Source organism: Octopus sinensis, linkage group LG2, assembly GCF_006345805.1.
Source record: "Octopus sinensis linkage group LG2, ASM634580v1, whole genome shotgun sequence".
Taxonomy (NCBI): domain Eukaryota; kingdom Metazoa; phylum Mollusca; class Cephalopoda; order Octopoda; family Octopodidae; genus Octopus; species Octopus sinensis.
The window spans coordinates 58,618,551-58,640,867 of NC_042998.1; the positions used below are offsets into that span (position 1 = coordinate 58,618,551).

A 22,317-nucleotide genomic window follows, 5' to 3' on the forward strand; every position below is an offset into this window, starting at 1 on the left:
AAATTTCTTTCAATTTCACCCCCATTTCAGAAAAAATTCGAGACAACTAAATATTTTACCATTTCACTCTTTCACTCTGCATTCCCACTTCCTCTTTACACTGTAAGCTAACGTGTGTGTATGTGTGTGTGCGTGTGTGTGAGTGTGTGTGTGTGTGTGTGTGTGTGTGTGTGTGTGTGTGTGAGGGTGCGTGTGTGTGTGTGTATGTGTGTGAGTGTGTGACAGGAAAGTTTTTTAGGACGAATATAAGATCTAAAGTATATCCAAGTAGCAGAAAGATCACCCAAAAGTGTATATAGATATTTAAATGTATTTATATATTCATCTATACACAGATTTATGTATAATGTGTGTGTATATATTTCCATAGAGGTAACCTTTCACTCCATACAAAGTTTTTTAGGACGAATATAAGATCTAAAGTATATCCAAGTAGCAGAAAGATCGCCCAAAAGTATATATAGATATTTAAATGTATTTATATATTCATCTATACACAGGTGTATGTATAATGTGTGTGTATATATTTCCATAGACGTAACCATTCACTCCGCACAAAGTTTTTTAGGATGAAAATAAGATCTAAAGTTATCTCTAAGTAGCACAAAGATCGCCCAAAAGTGTATATAGATATATAAATGTATTTATATATTCATCTATGCACACATGTATGTATAACGTGTGTGTATATATTTCCATAGAGGTAACCATTCACTCCATACAAAGTTTTTTAGGACGAAAATAAGATCTAAAGTTATCTCTAAGAAACAGAAAGATCGCCCAAAAGTGTATATAGATATTTAAATGTATTTATATATTCATCTATACACACATGTATGTATAATGTGCATGTATATATTTCCATAGAGGTAACCATTCAATCCATACAAAGTTTTTTAGGACGAAAATATTTTTATATAAAAGAAAGGTTGTGTGTCTGTCTACTCCGATTTAGATTTCTAACTACTCCCACATTTTGCGATGCAGTTTAACCAAAACCGGGTATCTTATAGTCGTGATTCATATCGACCCCTTCTGGGTATTAGCGCGCGTCTACGATGAGTCTACGATTTTACAAATAATTTACCATCATTTTTTTCCATTTTAATGCATATTTTTTTAATAAAGGGAAGTAACTCTCAAACTTCACACCAATATGCGTGCTCATATGCGACATAATATCACATCAGCAGCATTTCCTCACACCCTCCTTGCATTTGGCGATGGCAAAATACCAGGGGATGAAAATGGTAATATTGCCATCGATTCCATTTGTACCATTGTTAAGACGCCTTCTGATCTCAGAGATGCAGTGTTCCCAGATCTACAAGCTAATTATCAGAATATGGATTGGATTGGCAAAAAGGCTATACTGGCCCCGAGGAATAAAACTGTTCACCATATTAATGATGAAATGCTAAAACTCATTCCTGGGGAAGTCTATGTATATCAGTCTATCGATACAACTCCTGACCCAGAGGACGTCATCAACTATCCAATAGAGGTACTCAATTCCTTTGAGCACCCCGGACTACCACCACACTTTCTCAAACTTAAAGTTGGTGCCCCTATAATGCTCATCAGAAATTTGGTTCCCCCAAAACAATGCAATGGCACACGTTTGATCGTTAAGTCCTTATCTCCCACTGTAAACTTATATCAATATTTGCCTGAATAATCATCATAATTCAGTGCAATCATTAACAGTACTTTCAAGCAATTTAGCCCCGAGCAACGCCGGGTAATTCTGCTAGTATATATATATTTGTCTTGCAAGGGATTGAGTTTGGATGGATGGCTAGGCAGATAGGTGGATAGATGGACAGATTGATGAAGGATAGAGAGATAGGTTGCTGGACAGATGGGTGGATGGATGGATGGAATAATGAATGGACAGAAGGATGGACACACAGACAGATGAATGGATGACCAAAAGGTTGAACAGCTAGATGGATGAAGCATCTGGCAGTAAAAAGCTCAGTATCAACATACTCTCACTAGACCCATATTGAAATGTAAGTATTAAAATGAGGTTGAGGACATATATATATATATATATATAATATATATATATAACATTGTATAAAAGGGCTTAGTAAAATAAATTACTTTGCCACATACTGAACTCATTAGAAATAGCAGCCAAAAAAAGATTTTTTAACCATTTCTAATACTTAAAGAAAATTTCTCTGAGAGAAATTTTCTTTAAGTATTAGAAATGGCTAAAAAATCTTTTTTTTTTTTGGCTGCTATTTCTAATGAGTTCAGTATGTGGCAAAGTAATTTATTTTACTAAGCCCTTTTATACAATGTAATATTTTGAATTCGCCTTAAATGGTCCCTTTACATACTGAATATTTGGTGAAATTGATTAATAACTAATTAATTTTACCCTCAATTGTTGAAATTATATATATATATATATATATATAAGTATGTATATACTGCAAATACAATGAACAATAAAAAGGACAAAACAGAAAGAACAAAGTTTTACAATATATCATCATTCACTTGGTTCTAAAGAAACAAGAAATAACTCCTGGGTCTATAAATCCATGTGTAATGTGAAAAGATATGAGAAATAATCTGGAAGAATCCAACATAATGGCATCTAAACCTTGATTTAGATGATAAGGTCACAACTGATGAAACAAAGCTCTAATGTGGTACTATATATGTTATAATTGACAATTGTCAACAGTGGAATCCATGTGAGGTACACTGTGTCTCTGCATGTCATAAGAAGCAACTGAAATGGTTGGCAACAGAAAGGACATCTAGCGGTAAAACACAGCCTCAGGAAATACATCCGATTCATGCCAGCATGGAAAAGTAGACAAAACTGCTGAATGATTTATTGACCTGCTGTGCCAAGTTAATCCAAATGCTGGGTTCTTGTAATAAGGTATTACTCTGTCCAAGGGAAGATAAACTTATTAGATCTGTTAAGTTATTTTGATTTACTCTAGAGAAAAAAAATTGTACTTATGGCTTTCACAGGTCCTCACTGACTGGTGAGATCAATACCCTTGATGATCTTTTTGAAGATTCAAGTAAAACACAAGCAACAAAGGAATTCCTGAAGGCTGCTCTTCTTGAAATTCTCTTCACAGTAAAAGTGATTACTGCAGGGCTGAGAGAGTAGACACAGGGATAAAGGGTAAAGACCCCCTTTGATCATGAATGACTGTTGGATTGCACCTAGAAAGTTCCCCTCCAAGAACACAAATCCACGCAAGCTTGTTTGTGGAAGACCAGCAGTTGCACATGGATACCAGTCTCCTCTCTCCCACCACCAATGTTGTCCATGAGAAAGGCACAGCTTGGCACCAACGATATCACAACTCATTTCTACAGCTGAGTGAATTAGAGCAATGTGAAATAAAGTACTTTGCTCAAGAATATAACACACAGCCCAGTCCGGGAATCAAACTCATAACCACATGATTGCAAGTCCAATTCTCTAACCACTAAGCCATGTTGTGTGTTGCTTCATGAAAAACATAAAAGAAAACAAATGAGTTCATATTGTACAGTCATAGTCACTGCTTAAATGCAAATTAGCCTTGATTGTGCACTCCTTTGATCAGACATTCCAACACTAACCATCCCAGTTTTTTTTTCTTTGTTTTTTTTCCACATAAACCCAAGTTTACATAATCCTATGTGTCTTTCACTTTTTACTATAAGATAATAGGATAGTAACTGAGGAATGTCTGGTTGTAAAATCAAGAAATTTTTGTTGTTTAGCCCTTGATCAGCAGACCTATAATTAAAGGCATTCTAACTACAACCATTTCATGGTGTTTATATATATATCATCATGATCATGATTATGATCATCATTTAACATCTTCTTTCCATGCTAGCTTGGATTGGACCGTTCGACCAGGGTCTGGGAAGTCAGGAAGCTGCATCAGGCTCCATTCTGATCTGGCAGTGTTTCTACAGCTGGATGCCCTTCCTAACGCCAACCACTCCTTGAGTGTAGTGGGTGCTTTTAATATGCCACCGGCACAGATGTCAGTCACGGCAACGCTGGCATCGGCCATGTTCAGATGGTGCTTTTTACATGCCACCAGCACGACTATCACTACTACAATTTCCATTTGATTTTTATTTTGATGTCGATGTTGACGTACTTGACTCAATAGATCTCTTCAAGCACAGCAGATCACCCGACGATCCAAGGTAAGGACAGCAGGCCGTCCTGCAAGCCACAAATACACTTCATTTGTCGGGTCTTCGTAGTCACAGCAAATCTCCAGAGGTCTCGGTCTTTCATCATTGCTTCTGTGAGGCCCAACGTTCAAAGGTCGGATTTCTACATTGTTGAATATAAGATGATGTGGTGTAATTTCAGGGTTATTTTGCTGCTATTTCATGCAGATTGAATGGCTTTCTTCATTGGCTACAGAGTTCTTGTTAATCAAAAAATAAAGGAAAACAAACTTTACAGAGCATTTTAATAATAAATGAATGATATAGTAGACAAATATATTCTCCAACATCTATCATTAAGATAGCTATTTGTTTTCACTTAGTACTTCAATAATTGGTAATTAATTCAAATAGTTTCCATCGCATTTCTCTACAGTTCTGAGTTTATCATGTTTTCTTTTAGCCTTCAGTTTTTCTATTCTGTAAGAGTCAATAATTTAAAGTTATGTTTGAACATTATCCAGAACAAATTTGCTTGGTGGAAAAAAAGCAGAAAAGCATTTTTAATAATATGTGTAAGCTATAAAAGCCAAGTTTCTATATTTACCAGTGCAAGCAAGAAAGTTTCTATCCTAATTACTTCAAAATTAATAGTTTCTGTACTAACCAGTTCTAATTGGTTAATTTCCCTATTGACCACTACAAGCTAGTTAATTTCTGTAAGCTGGTTATTCTCTATATTAACTAGTACATGTTTATTCACTTATTAAATTATAATTTAATAAGTACAAACTGGTTAGCATCTGTATCAGTGCAAACTAATCAATGTCTATACTAACCAGTGCTAACTAATCAGTTTCTATACTAACCAGTTCCAACTAAATAATTTCCAAATAAACCAGCGCAAAAATTACTTGTTTCAATACTAATCAGTGTCACTTAACTTCCATTCTAACCAGAATAATTAAACTTGGACAAGTTGTAAGCAAAGCAACAGCAACTGTTATTTCTGTTTATACTCCAGAATTGGGACAGACCAATTAAAAGCATTCCTTTTTTGCTCTCTAGTAAACCATCTCAATGTCAAATAGTAGTGGCTTCGTTAACATATGTCAAATAAATAAATTAAATCCAGTCCTATCCTTATTTAAGAATTTCAGAATACCAATATAACCACTCCTAATCATTATTATTCATAGTAACTGTTTGTCAAACTGCTTTGTCTCAGGTATTTTATAATTGCTTTCTATTTTATTTATAAAAATTATTATTGCATATGGCAGGAGTAGCTGTGTGGTAAGTAGCTTGCTTACCAACCACATGGTTCCAGGTTTAGTCCTACTGCATGGCACCTTGGGCAACTGTCTTTTACTATAGCCTTGAGCCGACCAAAACCTTGTGAGATGGATTTGGTAGACGGAAACTGAAAGAATCCCGTCGTATATATGTATATATATATTTGTGTGTGTGTTTGTGTGTCTGTGTTTGTCCCTCTAACATTGCTTGACAACCGATGTGGGTGTGTTTACATCCCTGTAACTTAGTGGTTCGGTAAGTTGTAGGCTTACAAAGAATAAGTTCTGGGGTCGATTTGCTCAATTAAAGGTGGTGCTCCAGCATGGCTGCAGTCAAATGACTGAAACAAGTAAAAGAGTAAAAAAGTATGGATGAAGACTGCTGTGATGATGAATATGGATGAGGTCAGCTGCATAAAGAAGTGCCAAGCCCTAATTGTGGAGGGAACCTGTGCAAGGGGTGGACCATGGAAGACTTGGGATGAAGTGGTGAGAAAGGATCTTCAGACACTGGGCCTCACTAAAGAAATGACAAAGGACCAGGGTTGTGATGATTTGCTGTACTTGAGAATCCAAAGTAGAATCACAGTGATCCATACGTATAAGCATGTCCCTTACACATGCCAGCGCCACGTAAAATGTACTCATGTCGGTGTCGCATAAACACACCCATGCCAGTGGCATGTAAAAAGCACCAAGCACACTCTGCAGAGTGGTGCGCATCAAGAATGGCATACTGCCATAGAAACCTTACCACAACAGACAATTAGAGTCTGGACAGCTTCCTGGCTGGTCAGCTCCTGTCAAATCCTCCAGCCCATGCCAGCATGGAAAATGGACATTAAATGATGCTGATAATCTAGCCTTAGATTGTCAACAGTTATCTAAGCTGTCACATGGTGGAATTGAACCTGGGTTCATGTGGTTGTGAAGTAATATTTTTAACTACATGGCTATGCTTGTGCCCATGTTCTGTATGTAATAATCTTCCAATGATAGATTTTTCAGCCATTTACTTCTCCTGAATCCCTTGAATATTAGAATATTTAATCTTCAGTTGTTTGCCTCTTTTCTTTAACCTTTTCAATACCAACCCGACTGAAAGTGGTTCTGGCTCTGAGTGCAAATGTCTTGATTTCATAAGTTTTGAATTAAAATCTTCTACCAGACCTTATTCACAATTTATGTTCCTAACACTAGCTGAATGATAACTAAGTTGTTTTACTAAATTCTTTGTTATATTTAAAGTAATTGAAAGAAACAGAGCATCTCAAAATCAATACAATAATGAAAAAGTTAAAGAATAGACATTAACCCTTTCAATACCAATCCGGCTGAAACTGGCACTGGCTCTGAGTACAAATGTCTCGTTTACATAAGTTTTGGATTAAAATCTTCCACCAAACCTTAGTCACAATTTATGTTCCTAACACTAGCTGAATAATAACTAAGTTGTTTTACTAAATTCTTTGTTATATTTAAAGTAATTGAAAGAAACACAGAGCATCTCAAAATAAATACAGTAATGAAAGGGTTAATAATATTATCATTATACTTTCATATGTGTGTAGATGTGTGTGATTGTGTGTTGAGAATAGGTTTCAGATCCACTTATTTGCTTGCTCTTGGAATAAAAAAGGAGCAGAGCCCCTTCTCAAATACGAACTGTCATGGAACCTGCTTGTCAACAGACTAATAAACACTGTTATGTCCCATGTCAAGTGGCAAGATAATAACCTCAGCAGAAAATTTCTGATTGCGGCGAAAATTTCTGAAACGCAGCGAGCTGGCAGAAACATTAGCATGCTGGTTGAAATGCTTAGCGGTATTTCGTCTGCCACTATGTTCTGAGTTCAAATTCCACCAAGGTTGACTTTGCCTTTCCTCTTTTCAGGGTCGATTAAATAAGTACCAGTTACGCACTGGGGTCGATATAATCGACTTAATCTCTTTGTCTGTCCTTGTTTGTCCCCTCTATGTTTAGCCCCTTGTGGGCAATAAAGAAATAAGAAATGTTAGCGCACCAGTTGAAATGCTTTGATGTATTTTGTCTGCCGTTACGTTCTGAGCTCAAATTCCGCTGAGATCGACTTTCTCTTTCATCCTTTCAGGGTTAATAAATTAAGTACCAGTTATGCACTGGGTTCGATGTAATCGACTTAATCTCTTTGTCTGTCCTTGTTTGTTCCCTCTATATTTAGCCCCTTGTGTGCAATAAAGAAATAAGAAAATTTCTGATTGCATCTGGTTTTATCCAAGTTTTCTCTCTATTTCCTTCTTGAGAAATAAATTCATTATTTTTCAGGCAAACGTATCTGACACATCATCTTATATCAGGCTTCTATCAAGAAATAGAAAGGATGAGATATGCAGGGTGGACATTATTCAATATTCTCCAAATAACAATTGAGATTCCCTGAAAGACACCACCAGAGATATGAAGGCCTATTGTATGTAGGTGACCATAATTTCCAATCTGCATATGGCTGCTTGTGTGATAAAGATATCCTCATAGCAGATATTTTAGGAAACTTGCAAACTTTCTCTTAAATGTGCTTAATACGATGGGGTGCTGAAAAGTTCCTGAAAATACCGGAGGACCAGTTGATTACTCTTTACTCTTTTACTCTTTTACTCTTTTACTTGTTTCAGTCATTTGACTGCAGCTATGCTGGAGCACCGCCTTTAGTTGAGCAAATCGACCCCAGACTTATTGGTTGTAAGCCTAGTACTTAATCTATCAGTCTCTTTTGCTGAACCGCTAAGTTACGGGGACATAAACACACCAGCATCAGTTGTCAAGCGATGTTGGGGGGACAAACACACACACACACACACGCACACACACACATATATATATATACATATACATATATACGACGGGCTTCTTTCAGTTTCTGTCTACCAAATCCACTCACGAGGCTTTGGTCGGCCGTCACGCAGTGGGACTGAACCCAGAACCATGTGGTTGGTAAGCAAGCTACTTACCACACAGCCACTCCTGCACCTATTATGATTTTTTATTCAATATATTCCCTTCTCAGATTCACACACTTATTGCAGTGGTTCCTCAATCTTTCTAAGCCCCGTAAAAGAACTTGGAAAGCTGCACCTCCAACCAGGTCATTTGCAATACTCTTAAAGCCAGAAACTATTTAGCAACCCCTTGTAGATACAAACCAAGTCTTTGAATTCTGTGTTTGCATGACAAGAACAGTGTATTGTAGTAATGGTAAAATACACAAAAGACATAGCATGGAGGCGAAGCAATAAATTTGAGATATGAGTATATCTATGCATTTATTATAGATCCAGTGATGAAGATGGGTTTTAGAAGCTAGGGTGACACTAAGGTCACCATGAGGCTGAGAAGAGGAGAAAGGGGTGTTAGACACTATAGGTCCCATATCCTAATGTGCTGAAAAGAAAAGGAATATTGAATATTGTCCACCCTGCATATCTCATCCTTTCTATTTCTTGATAGAAGCCTGATATAAGATGATGTGTCAGATACGTTTGCCTGAAAAATAATGAATTTATTTCCCTTTCTTACCTAAATTAATCCAGTTGCAGAGAGGGGAAAGAGAGAGAAAGAAAAAGAGAGAGAGAGAAAGAGAGAGAGGGGGAGAGAGACACACACAGACAGACAAACAGGCAAACAGACATGCGGACAGAGGTAGGGGAGAGAGAGAGAGAGAGAGAGAGAGCAAGAAAAATGCAGGAGTATTTAAAGAATGGACTGAATCTAGCTGGAATCTGATGAGTTTTTATGAAACTTACAGACCAACATTTGGTATGATTCCACATTACTTACAGAGCATATTAACCAGTTATTTTGTTGTTTTCGTTTTTAAAGGCTTTACTAAAGGCAGGGAAAAGTGAAGAAAAAGTTGCGAATTATGTCTTGGTTGAAGAAGTTCAAAGTGGTTGGGAGAGAAAAGACCAGGAAAAGCCTTGTACTCAGAGAATTCTGGATATGTCTGAAAAACTACTAGCATCTCAAAATAAATGGAAGGGATCAGGCAAATTTATCCTTCGAAAAATGAGTGATGTAAGTATTTAATTTTTCTTCCCTCCCCTCTTTTTTTTTTGTTTTTCTTTATTCAATATATTTTTTTGCAAACTGAGGTGGCATGCTGACTAACTGCTTGAAAGGTCAGTAGTTAATGTGTGTATTTCATGTGCCTTGCCTGTTTTACGGGTACTGGCAATGATGGACCCCCATGTCAAAGTTAAAGACCTAGTTTTCTTCCCAGTGCTTTCCTATTACCTTCTGCTAGTTTATCTACAGTTTACTCTGCTTAACTTCTGTTTTTCCAAGCTTATTCTTAAGGCACAGAGCCTTTTTAAATCTTAAGCAAGAAGACTAGTTCATGTCACATCAAGGCATGTCGATACACTGGAGGCCTGTGTGACTTATGCTAAGGAGCCAGCACTCCTCTGAGTCTTGTGCCTTATCCACAGGACTATCTTCTGTTATTTGTCCTATAAATAGGGCCTTTGACAGGTATTTCTACCTTGAACAAGAGTGGACCTGGAAGTATTAATGATGAGGCTACAGCTCCATAGAACCCCTTAATTCTTGAACTGGAGCCTCACTACCAGATGCAGTTTAATGCCTCATCTTGGACTATATATCTGCGGTCAAGTGGCATTAAAGGTTGATAACTCTCACCAGCCTAAGTGGAATTATATTACATTCTGTCTTGTAAACAATATATCTACCATTGAGAATCCTGCAGCTGATACAAAAAGGTGTTGAGGTAAAAGTATTAAATATCTTGTTTTGTAGCTCAATACCAATAACATCATAGTTTTCCATGCTGGTATAAATTGTGTTATAAAATAAATAACTTATATAAATTGATAAATACTAAATATAATTCTTTCTGTTGCTTTTAGGACCCAAGTAGTCGTGCTTGGATGACCACCATGTTAACAAATGAACAAAAGGTAAATACATTTTCCTTTTAAATTCTAAATAATGAAATTATATAGCAAGTTTCCAAAACCTGTAAATGACTCAGCTTTGGTTTCATAACATTAATCAGATGTTAAAATGAAAATCACCATGGGTAGTATGTAAATGTTTTAAAGTTGGCATTTCTCGAAGATGACCAAACTATTTTTGACAAGGTAAGTTTTGCCAAGAGATTCAATGCAACACAAGCTACAGATGTTGATGCTGATGTTGGATCTACTAGAAATAGTAACCTGATCTTCCTCAAATTAGACACTAGTGGAGGCACATGGCCTAGTGATTAGAGCAGCAGACTCGTGGTCGAGATATCATGGGTTTGAATCTCAGACCAGGCGATGTGTGTGTTTATGAACGAAACACCTAAGCTTCATGCAGCTCCGGCAGAAGGTAATGGCAAAACTTCGCCACAACTTTCCCTCACTCTTTCCTCCTGCATCTTGCAGCTCACCTGCGACGGACTGGCGTCCCATCCAGGTGGGGAACCTATATGCCAAGAAACCAGGAAACCGGCCCTTATGAGCCAGGCATGGCTGGAGAAGGAACAACAACCAAATTAGACCTTATCATCTTTAAAAAAAAATGGAAGTGTATATAACATAATCCTGATTACCCTATGCCTAGAAAGACACTTTAATCACAGCTGGAATGCCTTTGATCAGGGGTCAGCTAGGCTAGGCCTGACCTTGTTCTAAATAATAAGATAATAACAAATGTAAAATTGAACACAAGATTTAAGAAGTTATAGTACTTTCCATTTTTATATCAAATGACTATTATTGAAATCTTCAATAGCAGAAGGATAGGCTCTATCAGACTTATTACACATTGCAGAGTCTTAATGAAATATGTGATGACACTCATATTCATCTGTTATATCTTCACTTATTCGGAGACCACAATATCTTCAATAAAGTCAGTATTAGAATCATGTTAAAGTAGCATACAAGAAAAAAATTCTGTTGATTAGTTATTGATTTTTTTTTAAGCCTGTTGACACTCCTTCCCAAACAACTGTAATCAAATTGAAATCAAAATCACTTGTCTAAAATTTAATTCCACTAAACTGCTTCACCTTCCCTATCCTTATCATCAACAAAAAAAATCTTTTATCATGAAGAGGAAGAATAGATGAAGAAATTCTGTTATATTGAAAATTTAAGAAATTTTCTTTTTTCTTTTCTGTTTTGATATTTGCTTCCAGTTCTTAGAGTGAGTGGGGACAGCAGGAAACATTAAAATCAATAACTGTTTCATGGAAAAATGAAAAGGAAATCTCTGATGAGAAGCTTTTATAGCAAGGCATGCCCTGGTGATTGAAGCAGTTAAATTTACAAGATAGGAAAACCTATTTTTTAAAACCCATTAAATTTTAAGAAAATCTTTGTGAATTTGGGAAGATTACAGTACAAAATACTGATGCATCGTGAAGTTGGTCATGAATGGCACACATTTTTTTTCTTATAGGGCTGCTTGATTAGAAATTGAACCTAGACTTGACAATATTACTTAACAAAATTCAACATTGATTGCAAAAATCACAGCAAAAGAAATGGAAACTTCTGAGAAACTATGTAATAGAAATTTCTGAAAATATCAAATCTCATGAAATTCCTAATTTCTGATGAGATTTAATTTATTCTGTATTTAATTTTCTGATTGCTTCTGTTCTTGTCTATCAGCTGATTTAAAGGTTTTTGAGGGAGAGGATTTTTTTTTTTTTAGCATTCTTAGCAAGAAGTGGAGCATTGATACATGAATCATTACATTTTGAGGCATCAATTTTCGTTTTTCAATCACCTATCTGTAAAGAAAAGTACCAAATTTTTTTAAAAATTAGAATCCCATAGGCACAGGAGTGGCTGTGTGGTAAGTAGCTTGCTTACCAACCACATGGTTCCGGGTTCAGTCTCACTGTGTGGCACCTTAGCCAAGTCTTCAACTATAGCCTCGGGCCGACCAAAGCCTTGTGAGTGGATTTGGTAGATGGAAACAGAAAGAAGCCCATCATATATATATTTATATATATGTGTGTGTGTGTGTTTGTCTCCACCCCAACATTGCTTGACAACCGATGCTGGTGTGTTTACGCTCCCGTAACTTAGCAGTTCGGCAAAGACCGATAGAATAAGTACTAGGCTTACAAAGAATAAGTCCTGGAGTCGATTTCCTCCACTAAAGGCAGTGCTCCAGCATGGCCACAGTCAAATGACTGAAACAAGTAAAAGAGTAAAAGAGTATCCACATCTTCATTAAAAAGTTACAATGACTATGAAGGAAAAATCAATTCAAATAAGTGACACTTTAAAGAGATAATAAATATTATTATAGTTAGAGGCAAAAGATATTTTTTCTTTTAATCAGGAGGGAAGGGAGTGTGATGACCTTCTATGACTTCCATGATTGGTGGGAGGAAGAGAGGAAGTATTCCTAAACAAGACTTGACCCAAAATGTATACAACAGAATTAATTCAGATAAATGTTCACAAGAAGCCAGATGGCAGAGTTGAACCAGATGATAAAGTCTACCATCTGAGTAGGCCATGGTGGGATTTCAAGTCAGACTACCAAGAGCCAGAACAAATACAAGGCACCTGATCCAATGTTATTAGAATTTCACCAATTCACCACACTGGATTGGTACTTCTTTTTGTATATCAACCCTGAAAGAAAGGCAAAGGTATTCTTAGTGGGATTTGAACTCAGAGCAGAATGAATCAGAACAAAATACAACAAGGTAAATCATTTGATGTGCCAAAGATTCTATCAATTCACCATTTGTTGCAGGTATCCAGTCTGGATGTCATAACAGAAATGACAAAGGTACACAACAAATGGCAAAATACTGTGTTGGAAAGAACCAGTCCAACTCTACAAGCATGGAAAAGCAGATGTAAAAATGACAATTATGATGATGACATATACAGTCACCACAGATATAGCATAGAGTGAATTCTACATTATTTACATTTGACAGATATTTGTCCTCATCTTGTTTGTTGCTAACACAACGTTTTGGCTGATATACCCTCCAGCCTTCATCAGGTGTCTTGGGGAAATTTCGAACCTGGGTTCTCATTCCTAAGGTATTTTTCGATATCATTATTATTATTATTATTATTATTATTATTATTATATTATTATTATTATCATTCAGGTCACTGCTTAGAACTCAGAATCCTGGGGTTAGTAGCCCACACTCTTAACCACTATGCTATATGCCCGGACATATGGCATAGCGGTTAAGAGTGTGGCTACTAACCCCAAGATTCTGAGTTTGATTCCAAGCAGTGACCTGAATATAATAATAATAATAATAATAATAATAATAATAATAATAAAAAAAAAAAATATTCAGACAAATACATAACAAAAACACCAGGACTTACAAACACATATAACATACAGAAAATTGCACTACTAGGCACTGCACACATCCGACGCAGAACACTTTCCATACAATAACCATCAGAGCATCACAACAAATCACAGCACATACCAAGGCACACAGAGCTGCGCTCGGTAGTGAAGTGAAAGCACGCTATAAAAATAAAACTACTGAATAATAATAATAATAATAATAATATAATAATAATAATAATAATAATAATATATAATAAAAATTTAAAAAAATAAAACTTTTTTTTTAGACATTCATTAGTACAACACCCCCACCCCCCAAATATATGGCACACTAGGCATAACAATAACATGAACTTCCAACCCTGTTGTCTCTTGATGTCTCTGGGTGAGACTTGGAGCCAACATGTACAAATATAAAGCAAAAGTCAAACATAGAATAATAATAATAATAATAATAATAATAATAATAATAATAATAATAATAATAATAATAATGATGACATCGAAAAATACCTTAGGAATGAGAACCCGGGTTTGAAATTTCCCCAAGACACCTGATGAAGGCTGGAATGTTGTGTTAACATTCAGCTGAAATGTTGTGTTAACAAGAAACAAGATGAGGACAAATATCTGTCAAATGTAAATAATATAAATAATGTACATAATTCCTCATCTCCTGAATATACAACTTTAGAGTGAATTCTAATCAGTACTTAATTAATTAATTTAAATAAATCACTAAAATAACACTCTGCAAACCAAGCTAATCAATTAAGCAAGATCACAATACTTAAGCCTTTAGCATTTAAACTGGTCATATCTGGCCCAAATAATTTATCTATTTTATTTTCAAATTGGCCATACCCAGCTTCTCAAACCTACCCTACAATGTCATTGTAAAATTACACACTCACCTCATTGAAATCTCAAAGCTACATGATAAATAATTCAAAACAATGTGAATGAATAAGCATTACAATTGACAGAGTAATCTGAAAGCTAAAAGATTAATGGCTATGTGGGTTTTAGCTATATTTCTCTCAGCAGGAAGATCAAATGGTATTTTATCTCTGAAGAGCATCAAAGTTTGATGCTGGTCAGTTAGATTCATTTCCTCTGTCTATGGAGAGAAACAAAGAAAGTGTTTGGTCTCATTAGTCACAAAACAGCAACAGCACCAATGTGTGTGCAAATAAAATAAATAATATAAAACAATAATAAAAAAACTAAAGAAATAATATAAACAATAATATAAAAAGAACTAAGCCACAAAATTACCTTGTATCACTACAGATATAGATTGAAATATAATTCTCTTTTCCTTTTGTATGCTTTACAGAATAAAATTAAAATGAACTTTATTTATAACTTAACTAATTCCATTAATTTTTTTTTGCATTTGCTTTGTTCTTTTTAGAAAAAAATGGACTCAACTGATGATGACTCAGCAGTTTGGGATTCAGAAGAGAATATGTTTTTAGTATGTGTATATAATGTCTCACCAGATCAGCCCTATACAGTATTTAAAGCACCAGTATCAAGTACAGCTCAAGATATAATCACTCAGGTAGATGGTCACTCACAATTCTATATTTTTATTATATTACTGCATTTTTAATTTTCATAGTCTGAGTATACTGTTCTCTAAACATTCCAGTGTGTAAGTTTCATACTTGGTCAGGATTATACCATTCCGTTTCTCTGCACCAGCTGCTAGGTATCATTTATTTATTTTACATTGTACACAGACAAAGCTTTGTGATTAATAAGTTTGCTTCTCAGTTATACCATTTTGGGTTTGGTCCCCCTGTGCAGCTATTTAGGTAGATGTTGTTTAGGTAGGTGCAGCTCAAAGTCTTGTGAGTGGACTTGGTAGATGGAAACTGAAAGAAGCTCACCATGGAACATGGATCTTAAAGAATGACACTGATAATGATGTGTATGTATGAATGTCTTTCTTTCATTGACTTGACATCATGTGATCGTTCTAAATAAGCATCACCATCATGCAAACAGCATAATTTATTTCCAGTCTTCCATATTTCATAAATGAAATATTACTTTGCCTAGAAACAAGTATGGGTTGGTGGGTGGAAGGGCATCCAACTGTAGAAAATCTGATTCAACTAATTCTGTCTGACCCATGCAATCAGAGAAAAATAAATGCTAAAATGATGACGATGTTTCCATGCTAGCATGGATTGCACATATAGACAATACAAAGGCAATGTTTTACAGCCAAATATGTCTTTTCTCTCACTAACCCTTCCCTGTTTTGTCTTCAAAAGCACAGAGCTGGGAGATAATTTGTGACATCATATCACCATTTATTTAGCTCAAAGCATTCATCCGAAAGGATAAACTATAATAATTGATGTACACATTTATACAATGGGCTGTCATACAGTTTCACCATCCAACATATTAATCACACACACATACATATATGTAGCTGTATAAAATAGAAAGAGGAAACTTAGAATAGTGATGGAGCAAGGTCTCAGATTCAAATAAATAAATATCTATACATACATATGTACAATAGTATGTACGACTAACAGTATTCATCAGAGTTTATTTATTCAAAGTTATTTATTTCATCCATCTAAACAATGATTTATCTTGATGGTAGAATTAACTCATGAAGCGAAGAACTCAAGTGAATCTATGTCTTGGAAGACTTAGACTCAAACCTAAACACACACACACAAATTGAAACTTATCTTGAACTATATTAGTATCACTAGTTTAGAAGTTCCTGCATAAGTCAACTGTACTATCACTACTTCAATCAGTTTATATATTCGAAGGGCATCCAGCTGTAGAAACTCTGCCAGATCAAGATTGGAGCCTGGTGCAGCCATCTGGTTCGCCAGCCCTCAGTCAAATCGTCCAACCCATGCCAGCATGGAAAGTGGACGTTAAACGATGATGATAATGATGATGAAATCTTTACATACACGAATTGCATGAATCTACTTCTAAACATTGTTTAAACATACAAATTTATTTTATTTCTTTATCCATTCTAGGCTATGATGAAATCTCGGCGCATCAACATGTGTGATCCACGGGATTTTGTTCTTGTACAAGAATTGGAAGTATTGTTCACATCAGACACAGCTAGCAGTCAGAGAAACAGTCGGACAGTACAGAAAAGTGAACGGCACGTATTAAGCAATGAAGATAATGTATATCAAGCTCAAAATGAATGGAAAACATTTGGGAAATTCATTCTCCTGCACAGAAACAAAGTGGATGATGAATTTGAGTTATGTGTAAGTGTTTCCAGATAAAGAACTTTTGAATTTTACTGTCAAAACTTTCTTCACAAATCAGATATCTAGGATCTTTTCTTCTATTTCTCTTTGTTGATCTAGTTCTGATGATCCCTGCTTGAGTAGAATTTAGTGTTTTACTCAAATGTGTCACATTTTTCTTACAGTCTAGTGTATTTTTATTTTCTTTCTTTGTACATTCTAGTGAATTTTCATTTTTTTTTAATGTATTAAAATGCATACTCTTCTATTTCTACTTATTCAAATGTGTCTTGTTTCCATTCTTTTGTGGGGGCTGTATTCTGCTGCATTTTTTCTCTCTGCATTATAATGCATTTCTTTGCCCTTGTGATCAGTTTAGTGTTTCTTTTTCATTATATATTATAGTGCACTTTCTTCTACCTCTGTGCATCTCATTCTTTGGCTCAAATCAGTACATTTCTTTCTTGCATTTCATTGTTCTTGTTTAGACCAGCCCTCATAGAGTGGACTTATCATTAAAGGTGCTCTGTCCAATATTTGAATGTTTATTTTTTAAAACAAAATAGAGACTGTCTTGAAGATTTGGCTGCTATTTCTTGCATGTTGAACAACCATGTAAGAGGCCTCTTCATTGGCTTGTCATTTTGTTTGTTTGCTTGCTAGCAAATACCAGAATGAACTGGGCAAACTGGAGTCACAAGAGTGCTAGATAGAATGCCTTATGGTATCTATTCCAACTCTCTAGGATCAAATCCCACTCACATCAACCTTGCCTTTCATCCTTTATGGGCTTGATAAAAAAATAAAATAAGGTATCACCCTAGGGCAGTAGACCGGTGGAACTGTAAGAAAATTGAACCAGATGCCTTGAGATATTTGTTCTGGTTCATGGCGAGCTGGCAGACACGTTACCGCGCTGGGCGAAATGCTTAGCGGTATTTTGACTGTCGTTACGTTCTGAGTTCAAATTTCGCTGAGGGCAACTTTGCCTTTCATCCTTTCAGGGTCGATAAATAAAGTACCAGTTTCGCACTGGGGTCGATGTAATCGACTTAACCCCTTTGTCTGTCCTTGTTTGTTCCCTCTAAGTTTAGCCCCTTGTGGGCAATAAAAAATATATATTTGTTTTGGTTCTTTGCATTTTAAGTTCATATCTGACCATGGTTTACCTAGGTGCTAGATTTAACCCTACCAGCTGACACAATGTGAGCCCTTAGCACAGTCTACTTTGTTGCAGGAATTGGGCAAGGTGTTTTGGTTGAGGACACCTTTGCCATTCCTTCCTGTGTAAAGGACCATGGGCACTGCCTTTGCTTTTGACTAAAGGATAAAGACCTCCTTTGGTCATGAATGACCATGGGATTGCACTTAGAAAATTACCCTCTGATGCACAAGTCTGGAAAAGGTTGTTTATGGAAGACCAGCAATCGCCCATGCATACCCGCCTCACCTCGCCACACCACTCATGTTATTCAAGGGAAAAGTAAAGACTGATACATTTTGGTACCAGTGATAGTGCAACTCATTTCTTCAGATGAATGACTTGGAGCAATGGGAAATAAGTGTCTTGCTCAAGAACACAACATGCAGCCCGGTCCAGGAAAAACTCACTACCTTATGATTGTGAGCCCGACATGCTAATCACTGAGCTGTGCACCTTCATTTCACTAGAAGTTAGAACAAAAAAATGATCACAGCTAAAATGCTTTTGATCTAGGTCAGTTGGATTTGGGATGACCTGTGGTTAAACAACAGACAATTTTATATAGGCATGCAACTAGGGCTAGCTTTATCAACCCTAATATTTTCATGAAGCAAGCTCAATTTATAAGTAGCTTACTGCTTTTCTTGATTTTATCCAAGAGATTATATACTAACATTTTATCATTCCCTGTAACTAATTCTGTTGGTCTGGGGTAACGGCATAATCTTCCATTCATTTTCTTCTCTGACAACAAGATTGTCAGCAAATTACATTTTCCACCACATCATTGTTTCTATGTAGCTTTCAATGCTCTCAAATTAAATATGTTAACGACCACCTAACTATTGTTCTAAATTCAGAAAGCATTACTGAATACTTTATGCTCTTAACAATTTTAGTTTTTCTAAGTCAAAGAGTACCGTAAATTCTCGAGTATAATCCGCATTTTTCCTCCAAAATTTAAAGGTCAAAATCCCTAGTGCGTACTATATACGAGGTTAAAAATGAAAATCATTTTCTAAGCAATGTCTGAGTCTCTATTTGCTGTCCGGCAATGTTTATTCAGACGCATTTTGTGATGCTGGGCACAAAAATACCTTAAGCTAAGCCTGAAAGTAATGAAGTCATAAAAGAATCATCCATAACTTGCAGTAAGCAACATTTATTAAACATTATTACTGTTATTTCTTTATTTTCTGCAAACAAAATGCAGAAAAAAGCTACACCTTTGCATTATGTTATGGATACAATAATAATAAAGGATGCTACCGTATACAGTTTTACAAACCAAGGACGTTATATAGACTTCCTTGACTCAAGTTAGAGAAGGGGTGCGTATTATACACAAGGTTTAGGTTTTTCAGAAGTACAGCCTCCTAAAACTACCCTGCGTATTATATTCAAGGGCGGACTATACTTGAGGATTTACAGTATATGTCCTTGCAAATTTACTTAGTTATTCTCCAGTAACTATTTCATGAAGTACTGTGAAATCTTTGTTTTATTGCAAAGTTGTCTCCCATATATGATGAAGATGTTAATACTAGTAAAAATCACATAAGTTAGCAGAAATTTCTGCTATGTGTTTTTTTTATTCATGCAGACACATAAGTGAGCACACATATACATGTATATACATATACATACATAAATATATGTACATACATAGTCATATATACTTATTTTAAATACACATATTCACACACATGCAAAAAAAAAAATATATATATATATCACCGTGATCAACCAGGCTATCAGATGCTGCTACACATCACTGGTCACAAAGCGCTTAGCATTGTTTTAGCTTTCAAATGACACCACCCGGATGTTGGTGTGTTTACATCCCCATAACTTAGCGGTTTGCCAAAATAGAGACTGATAAAATAAGCACTAGGCTTACAAAGAATAAGTCCTGGGATTGATTTGATAGACTAAAGGCAGTGCTCCAGCATGGCCACAGTCACATGACTGAAACAAGTAAAAGAGAGAAAAGAGAGAGAGACATTTTTTTCATAATCATCTTGCTCCATTATATTTAGATGAGTTAGTGTTTAATACTGTTTATTATCATAAAATTTTTATAACTTCATGCTACCAACTATATACTCTTCATATGATTTTTTTTGTGTTTATAATTTATGAATGTGTGTATTGATCACTAAATATCATTCTTTCCAATCTTTTCCCTTTTTGCCTCATCATCTTCAACCATAAACTTCAAAATTCTAACAAATATAAATCCAAGCTGTACGATACTCTATCAATGCATGCCACATTATGAGTATTCTCCTACATCACAATGTGGTGTGTGTGTGTGTGTGTGTGTGTGTGTGTGTGAAAATAGGAATAGGAAGTTGGAAAAGTTGTTTTCGTATTATTCCCCAATACACATGTTTCGTTTGCTAAGAGGAATTACAAAATGGTACATGCTGGAGAAACATGTAAGAAATTTCTTTTTAAAACTTCTTCAGAGAGAGACTCAAGGTGATACAGAATTTACATTTGGATGAAACGTTTATAGATAGTTCATAATCAGGAGTTGTATAGATAGTTGTGAGATAGAATAAAGAGGAAATCTAGTAGTACAGAAAGGAAAGAGAGTCACACACACACACACACTGACACTCACACACATATCTAGAGTGAAATACAGTTATATTCACATATACATACACACACACACTCTGACATCCACATATGCACACACACACTCTGGCATCCACATATACATACACACATAACCAAATATATATAAGAAAACATACGTACACACACACACACACACAGACATATATACAAAGAGTGAGCATATATACAAAATCACCTGCATATTCAAATTCAAATAGATAAGAACAAATTTATGGATATACATACTTACATATATACATGCATACAAACAAATATACATACTTACATACATACATACATGCATACATACATATATATGTACATACATACATACATACATACATACATACATACATACATACATACATACATACATACATATATATACAAACATACATACATACATACATACATACATACATACATAGAATCACTTGGATTTTTGACAAAATTGAATAAAAACTAAACGTTTTGTTCTCAATCAAATTCATATTTTATCTTCTTTTTTGTTTATCCTTGAATTTCAATACGAATTTCAATTTGTATATATTTTCAATATAATTTTAGTGCACACAACTTTAATTTCTGCTTATGCAAATAGCAAACTGGAATTTAGGACAACAAAAAAGTAAATAGAAACCTGCAACAAACATGAAACAATTTTTTTCTCTTTGTTAAAGCCATTTAACATTCTGTGACTGATCTGCGTTTATCAGATGAAATTTAACAACAACTGTATTAATTTCTGTTAAGGGATAACAGAAGTTAGATATACCCTGTTGTCCTTTGAGAAGATAATTCAAGTTAAATACTTCAATAAACAGATTTAACCCTTTAGTGTTCGCATTATTCTACCAAAATTAATGCTTCTTCATCCACATTCTTTTGAATAGATCATGCATTATCTTGCAACTATGAGATTTTGATGAGGTAGCTGTTAATTTTTTAAAAGATATTGTAGGGTTGGTGTGAGAGACCAGATATGGCTAGTTTGAACATAAAACAGGCAGAATACTTTTGGTCGGATATGACCGGTTTAAATGCTAAAGAGTTAAGCCTTTTGGACTATCAAGGAGAAAAAAGAAATATAAGAATAAAAAGAAATATAGCCCAAGTTGCACTGCTTTGTATCAGATTGTAATTAATTCATTTACAAGTCTTATAATTGACCTTGTATGCATGTGTGTATGTGTGTGTGTGTGTGTGTGTGTGTGTGTGTGTGTGTGTGTGTGTGTGTGTGTGTGTGTGCATGTTTGTGTGTGTGTGTGTGTTTGTAGATGTGGGCATGCACAGACATGTGTGCACATATGTATCTCAGATGCAGGCACAGGTTTGTCTTTACTATTTCGTTACATGTGTTCCTGGGTTTCCCTCTTTCACAGCTTCAATTCACATTTAGTGACCTGAACCCTTTAATGCAGCTGT

The 22,317-nt window shown here is 35.4% G+C and overlaps 1 protein-coding gene across 5 annotated transcripts in view; it reads left to right on the top strand.

Annotated features, from left to right (window-relative positions):
- LOC115224721 (1-phosphatidylinositol 4,5-bisphosphate phosphodiesterase epsilon-1) overlaps positions 1 to 22,317 on the top strand; it is a 1,072,053-nt gene that overhangs the window by 1,026,288 nt on the left and 23,448 nt on the right. For all 5 annotated transcript variants that reach the window (XM_036513495.1, XM_036513498.1, XM_036513507.1 and 2 more), the window contains 4 exons: positions 9,316 to 9,510; positions 10,362 to 10,412; positions 15,218 to 15,367; positions 16,833 to 17,078. In XM_036513495.1, coding sequence (XP_036369388.1) covers positions 9,316 to 9,510; positions 10,362 to 10,412; positions 15,218 to 15,367; positions 16,833 to 17,078 — 642 coding nt within the window. The remainder of the gene's footprint in view (positions 1 to 9,315; positions 9,511 to 10,361; positions 10,413 to 15,217; positions 15,368 to 16,832; positions 17,079 to 22,317) is intronic.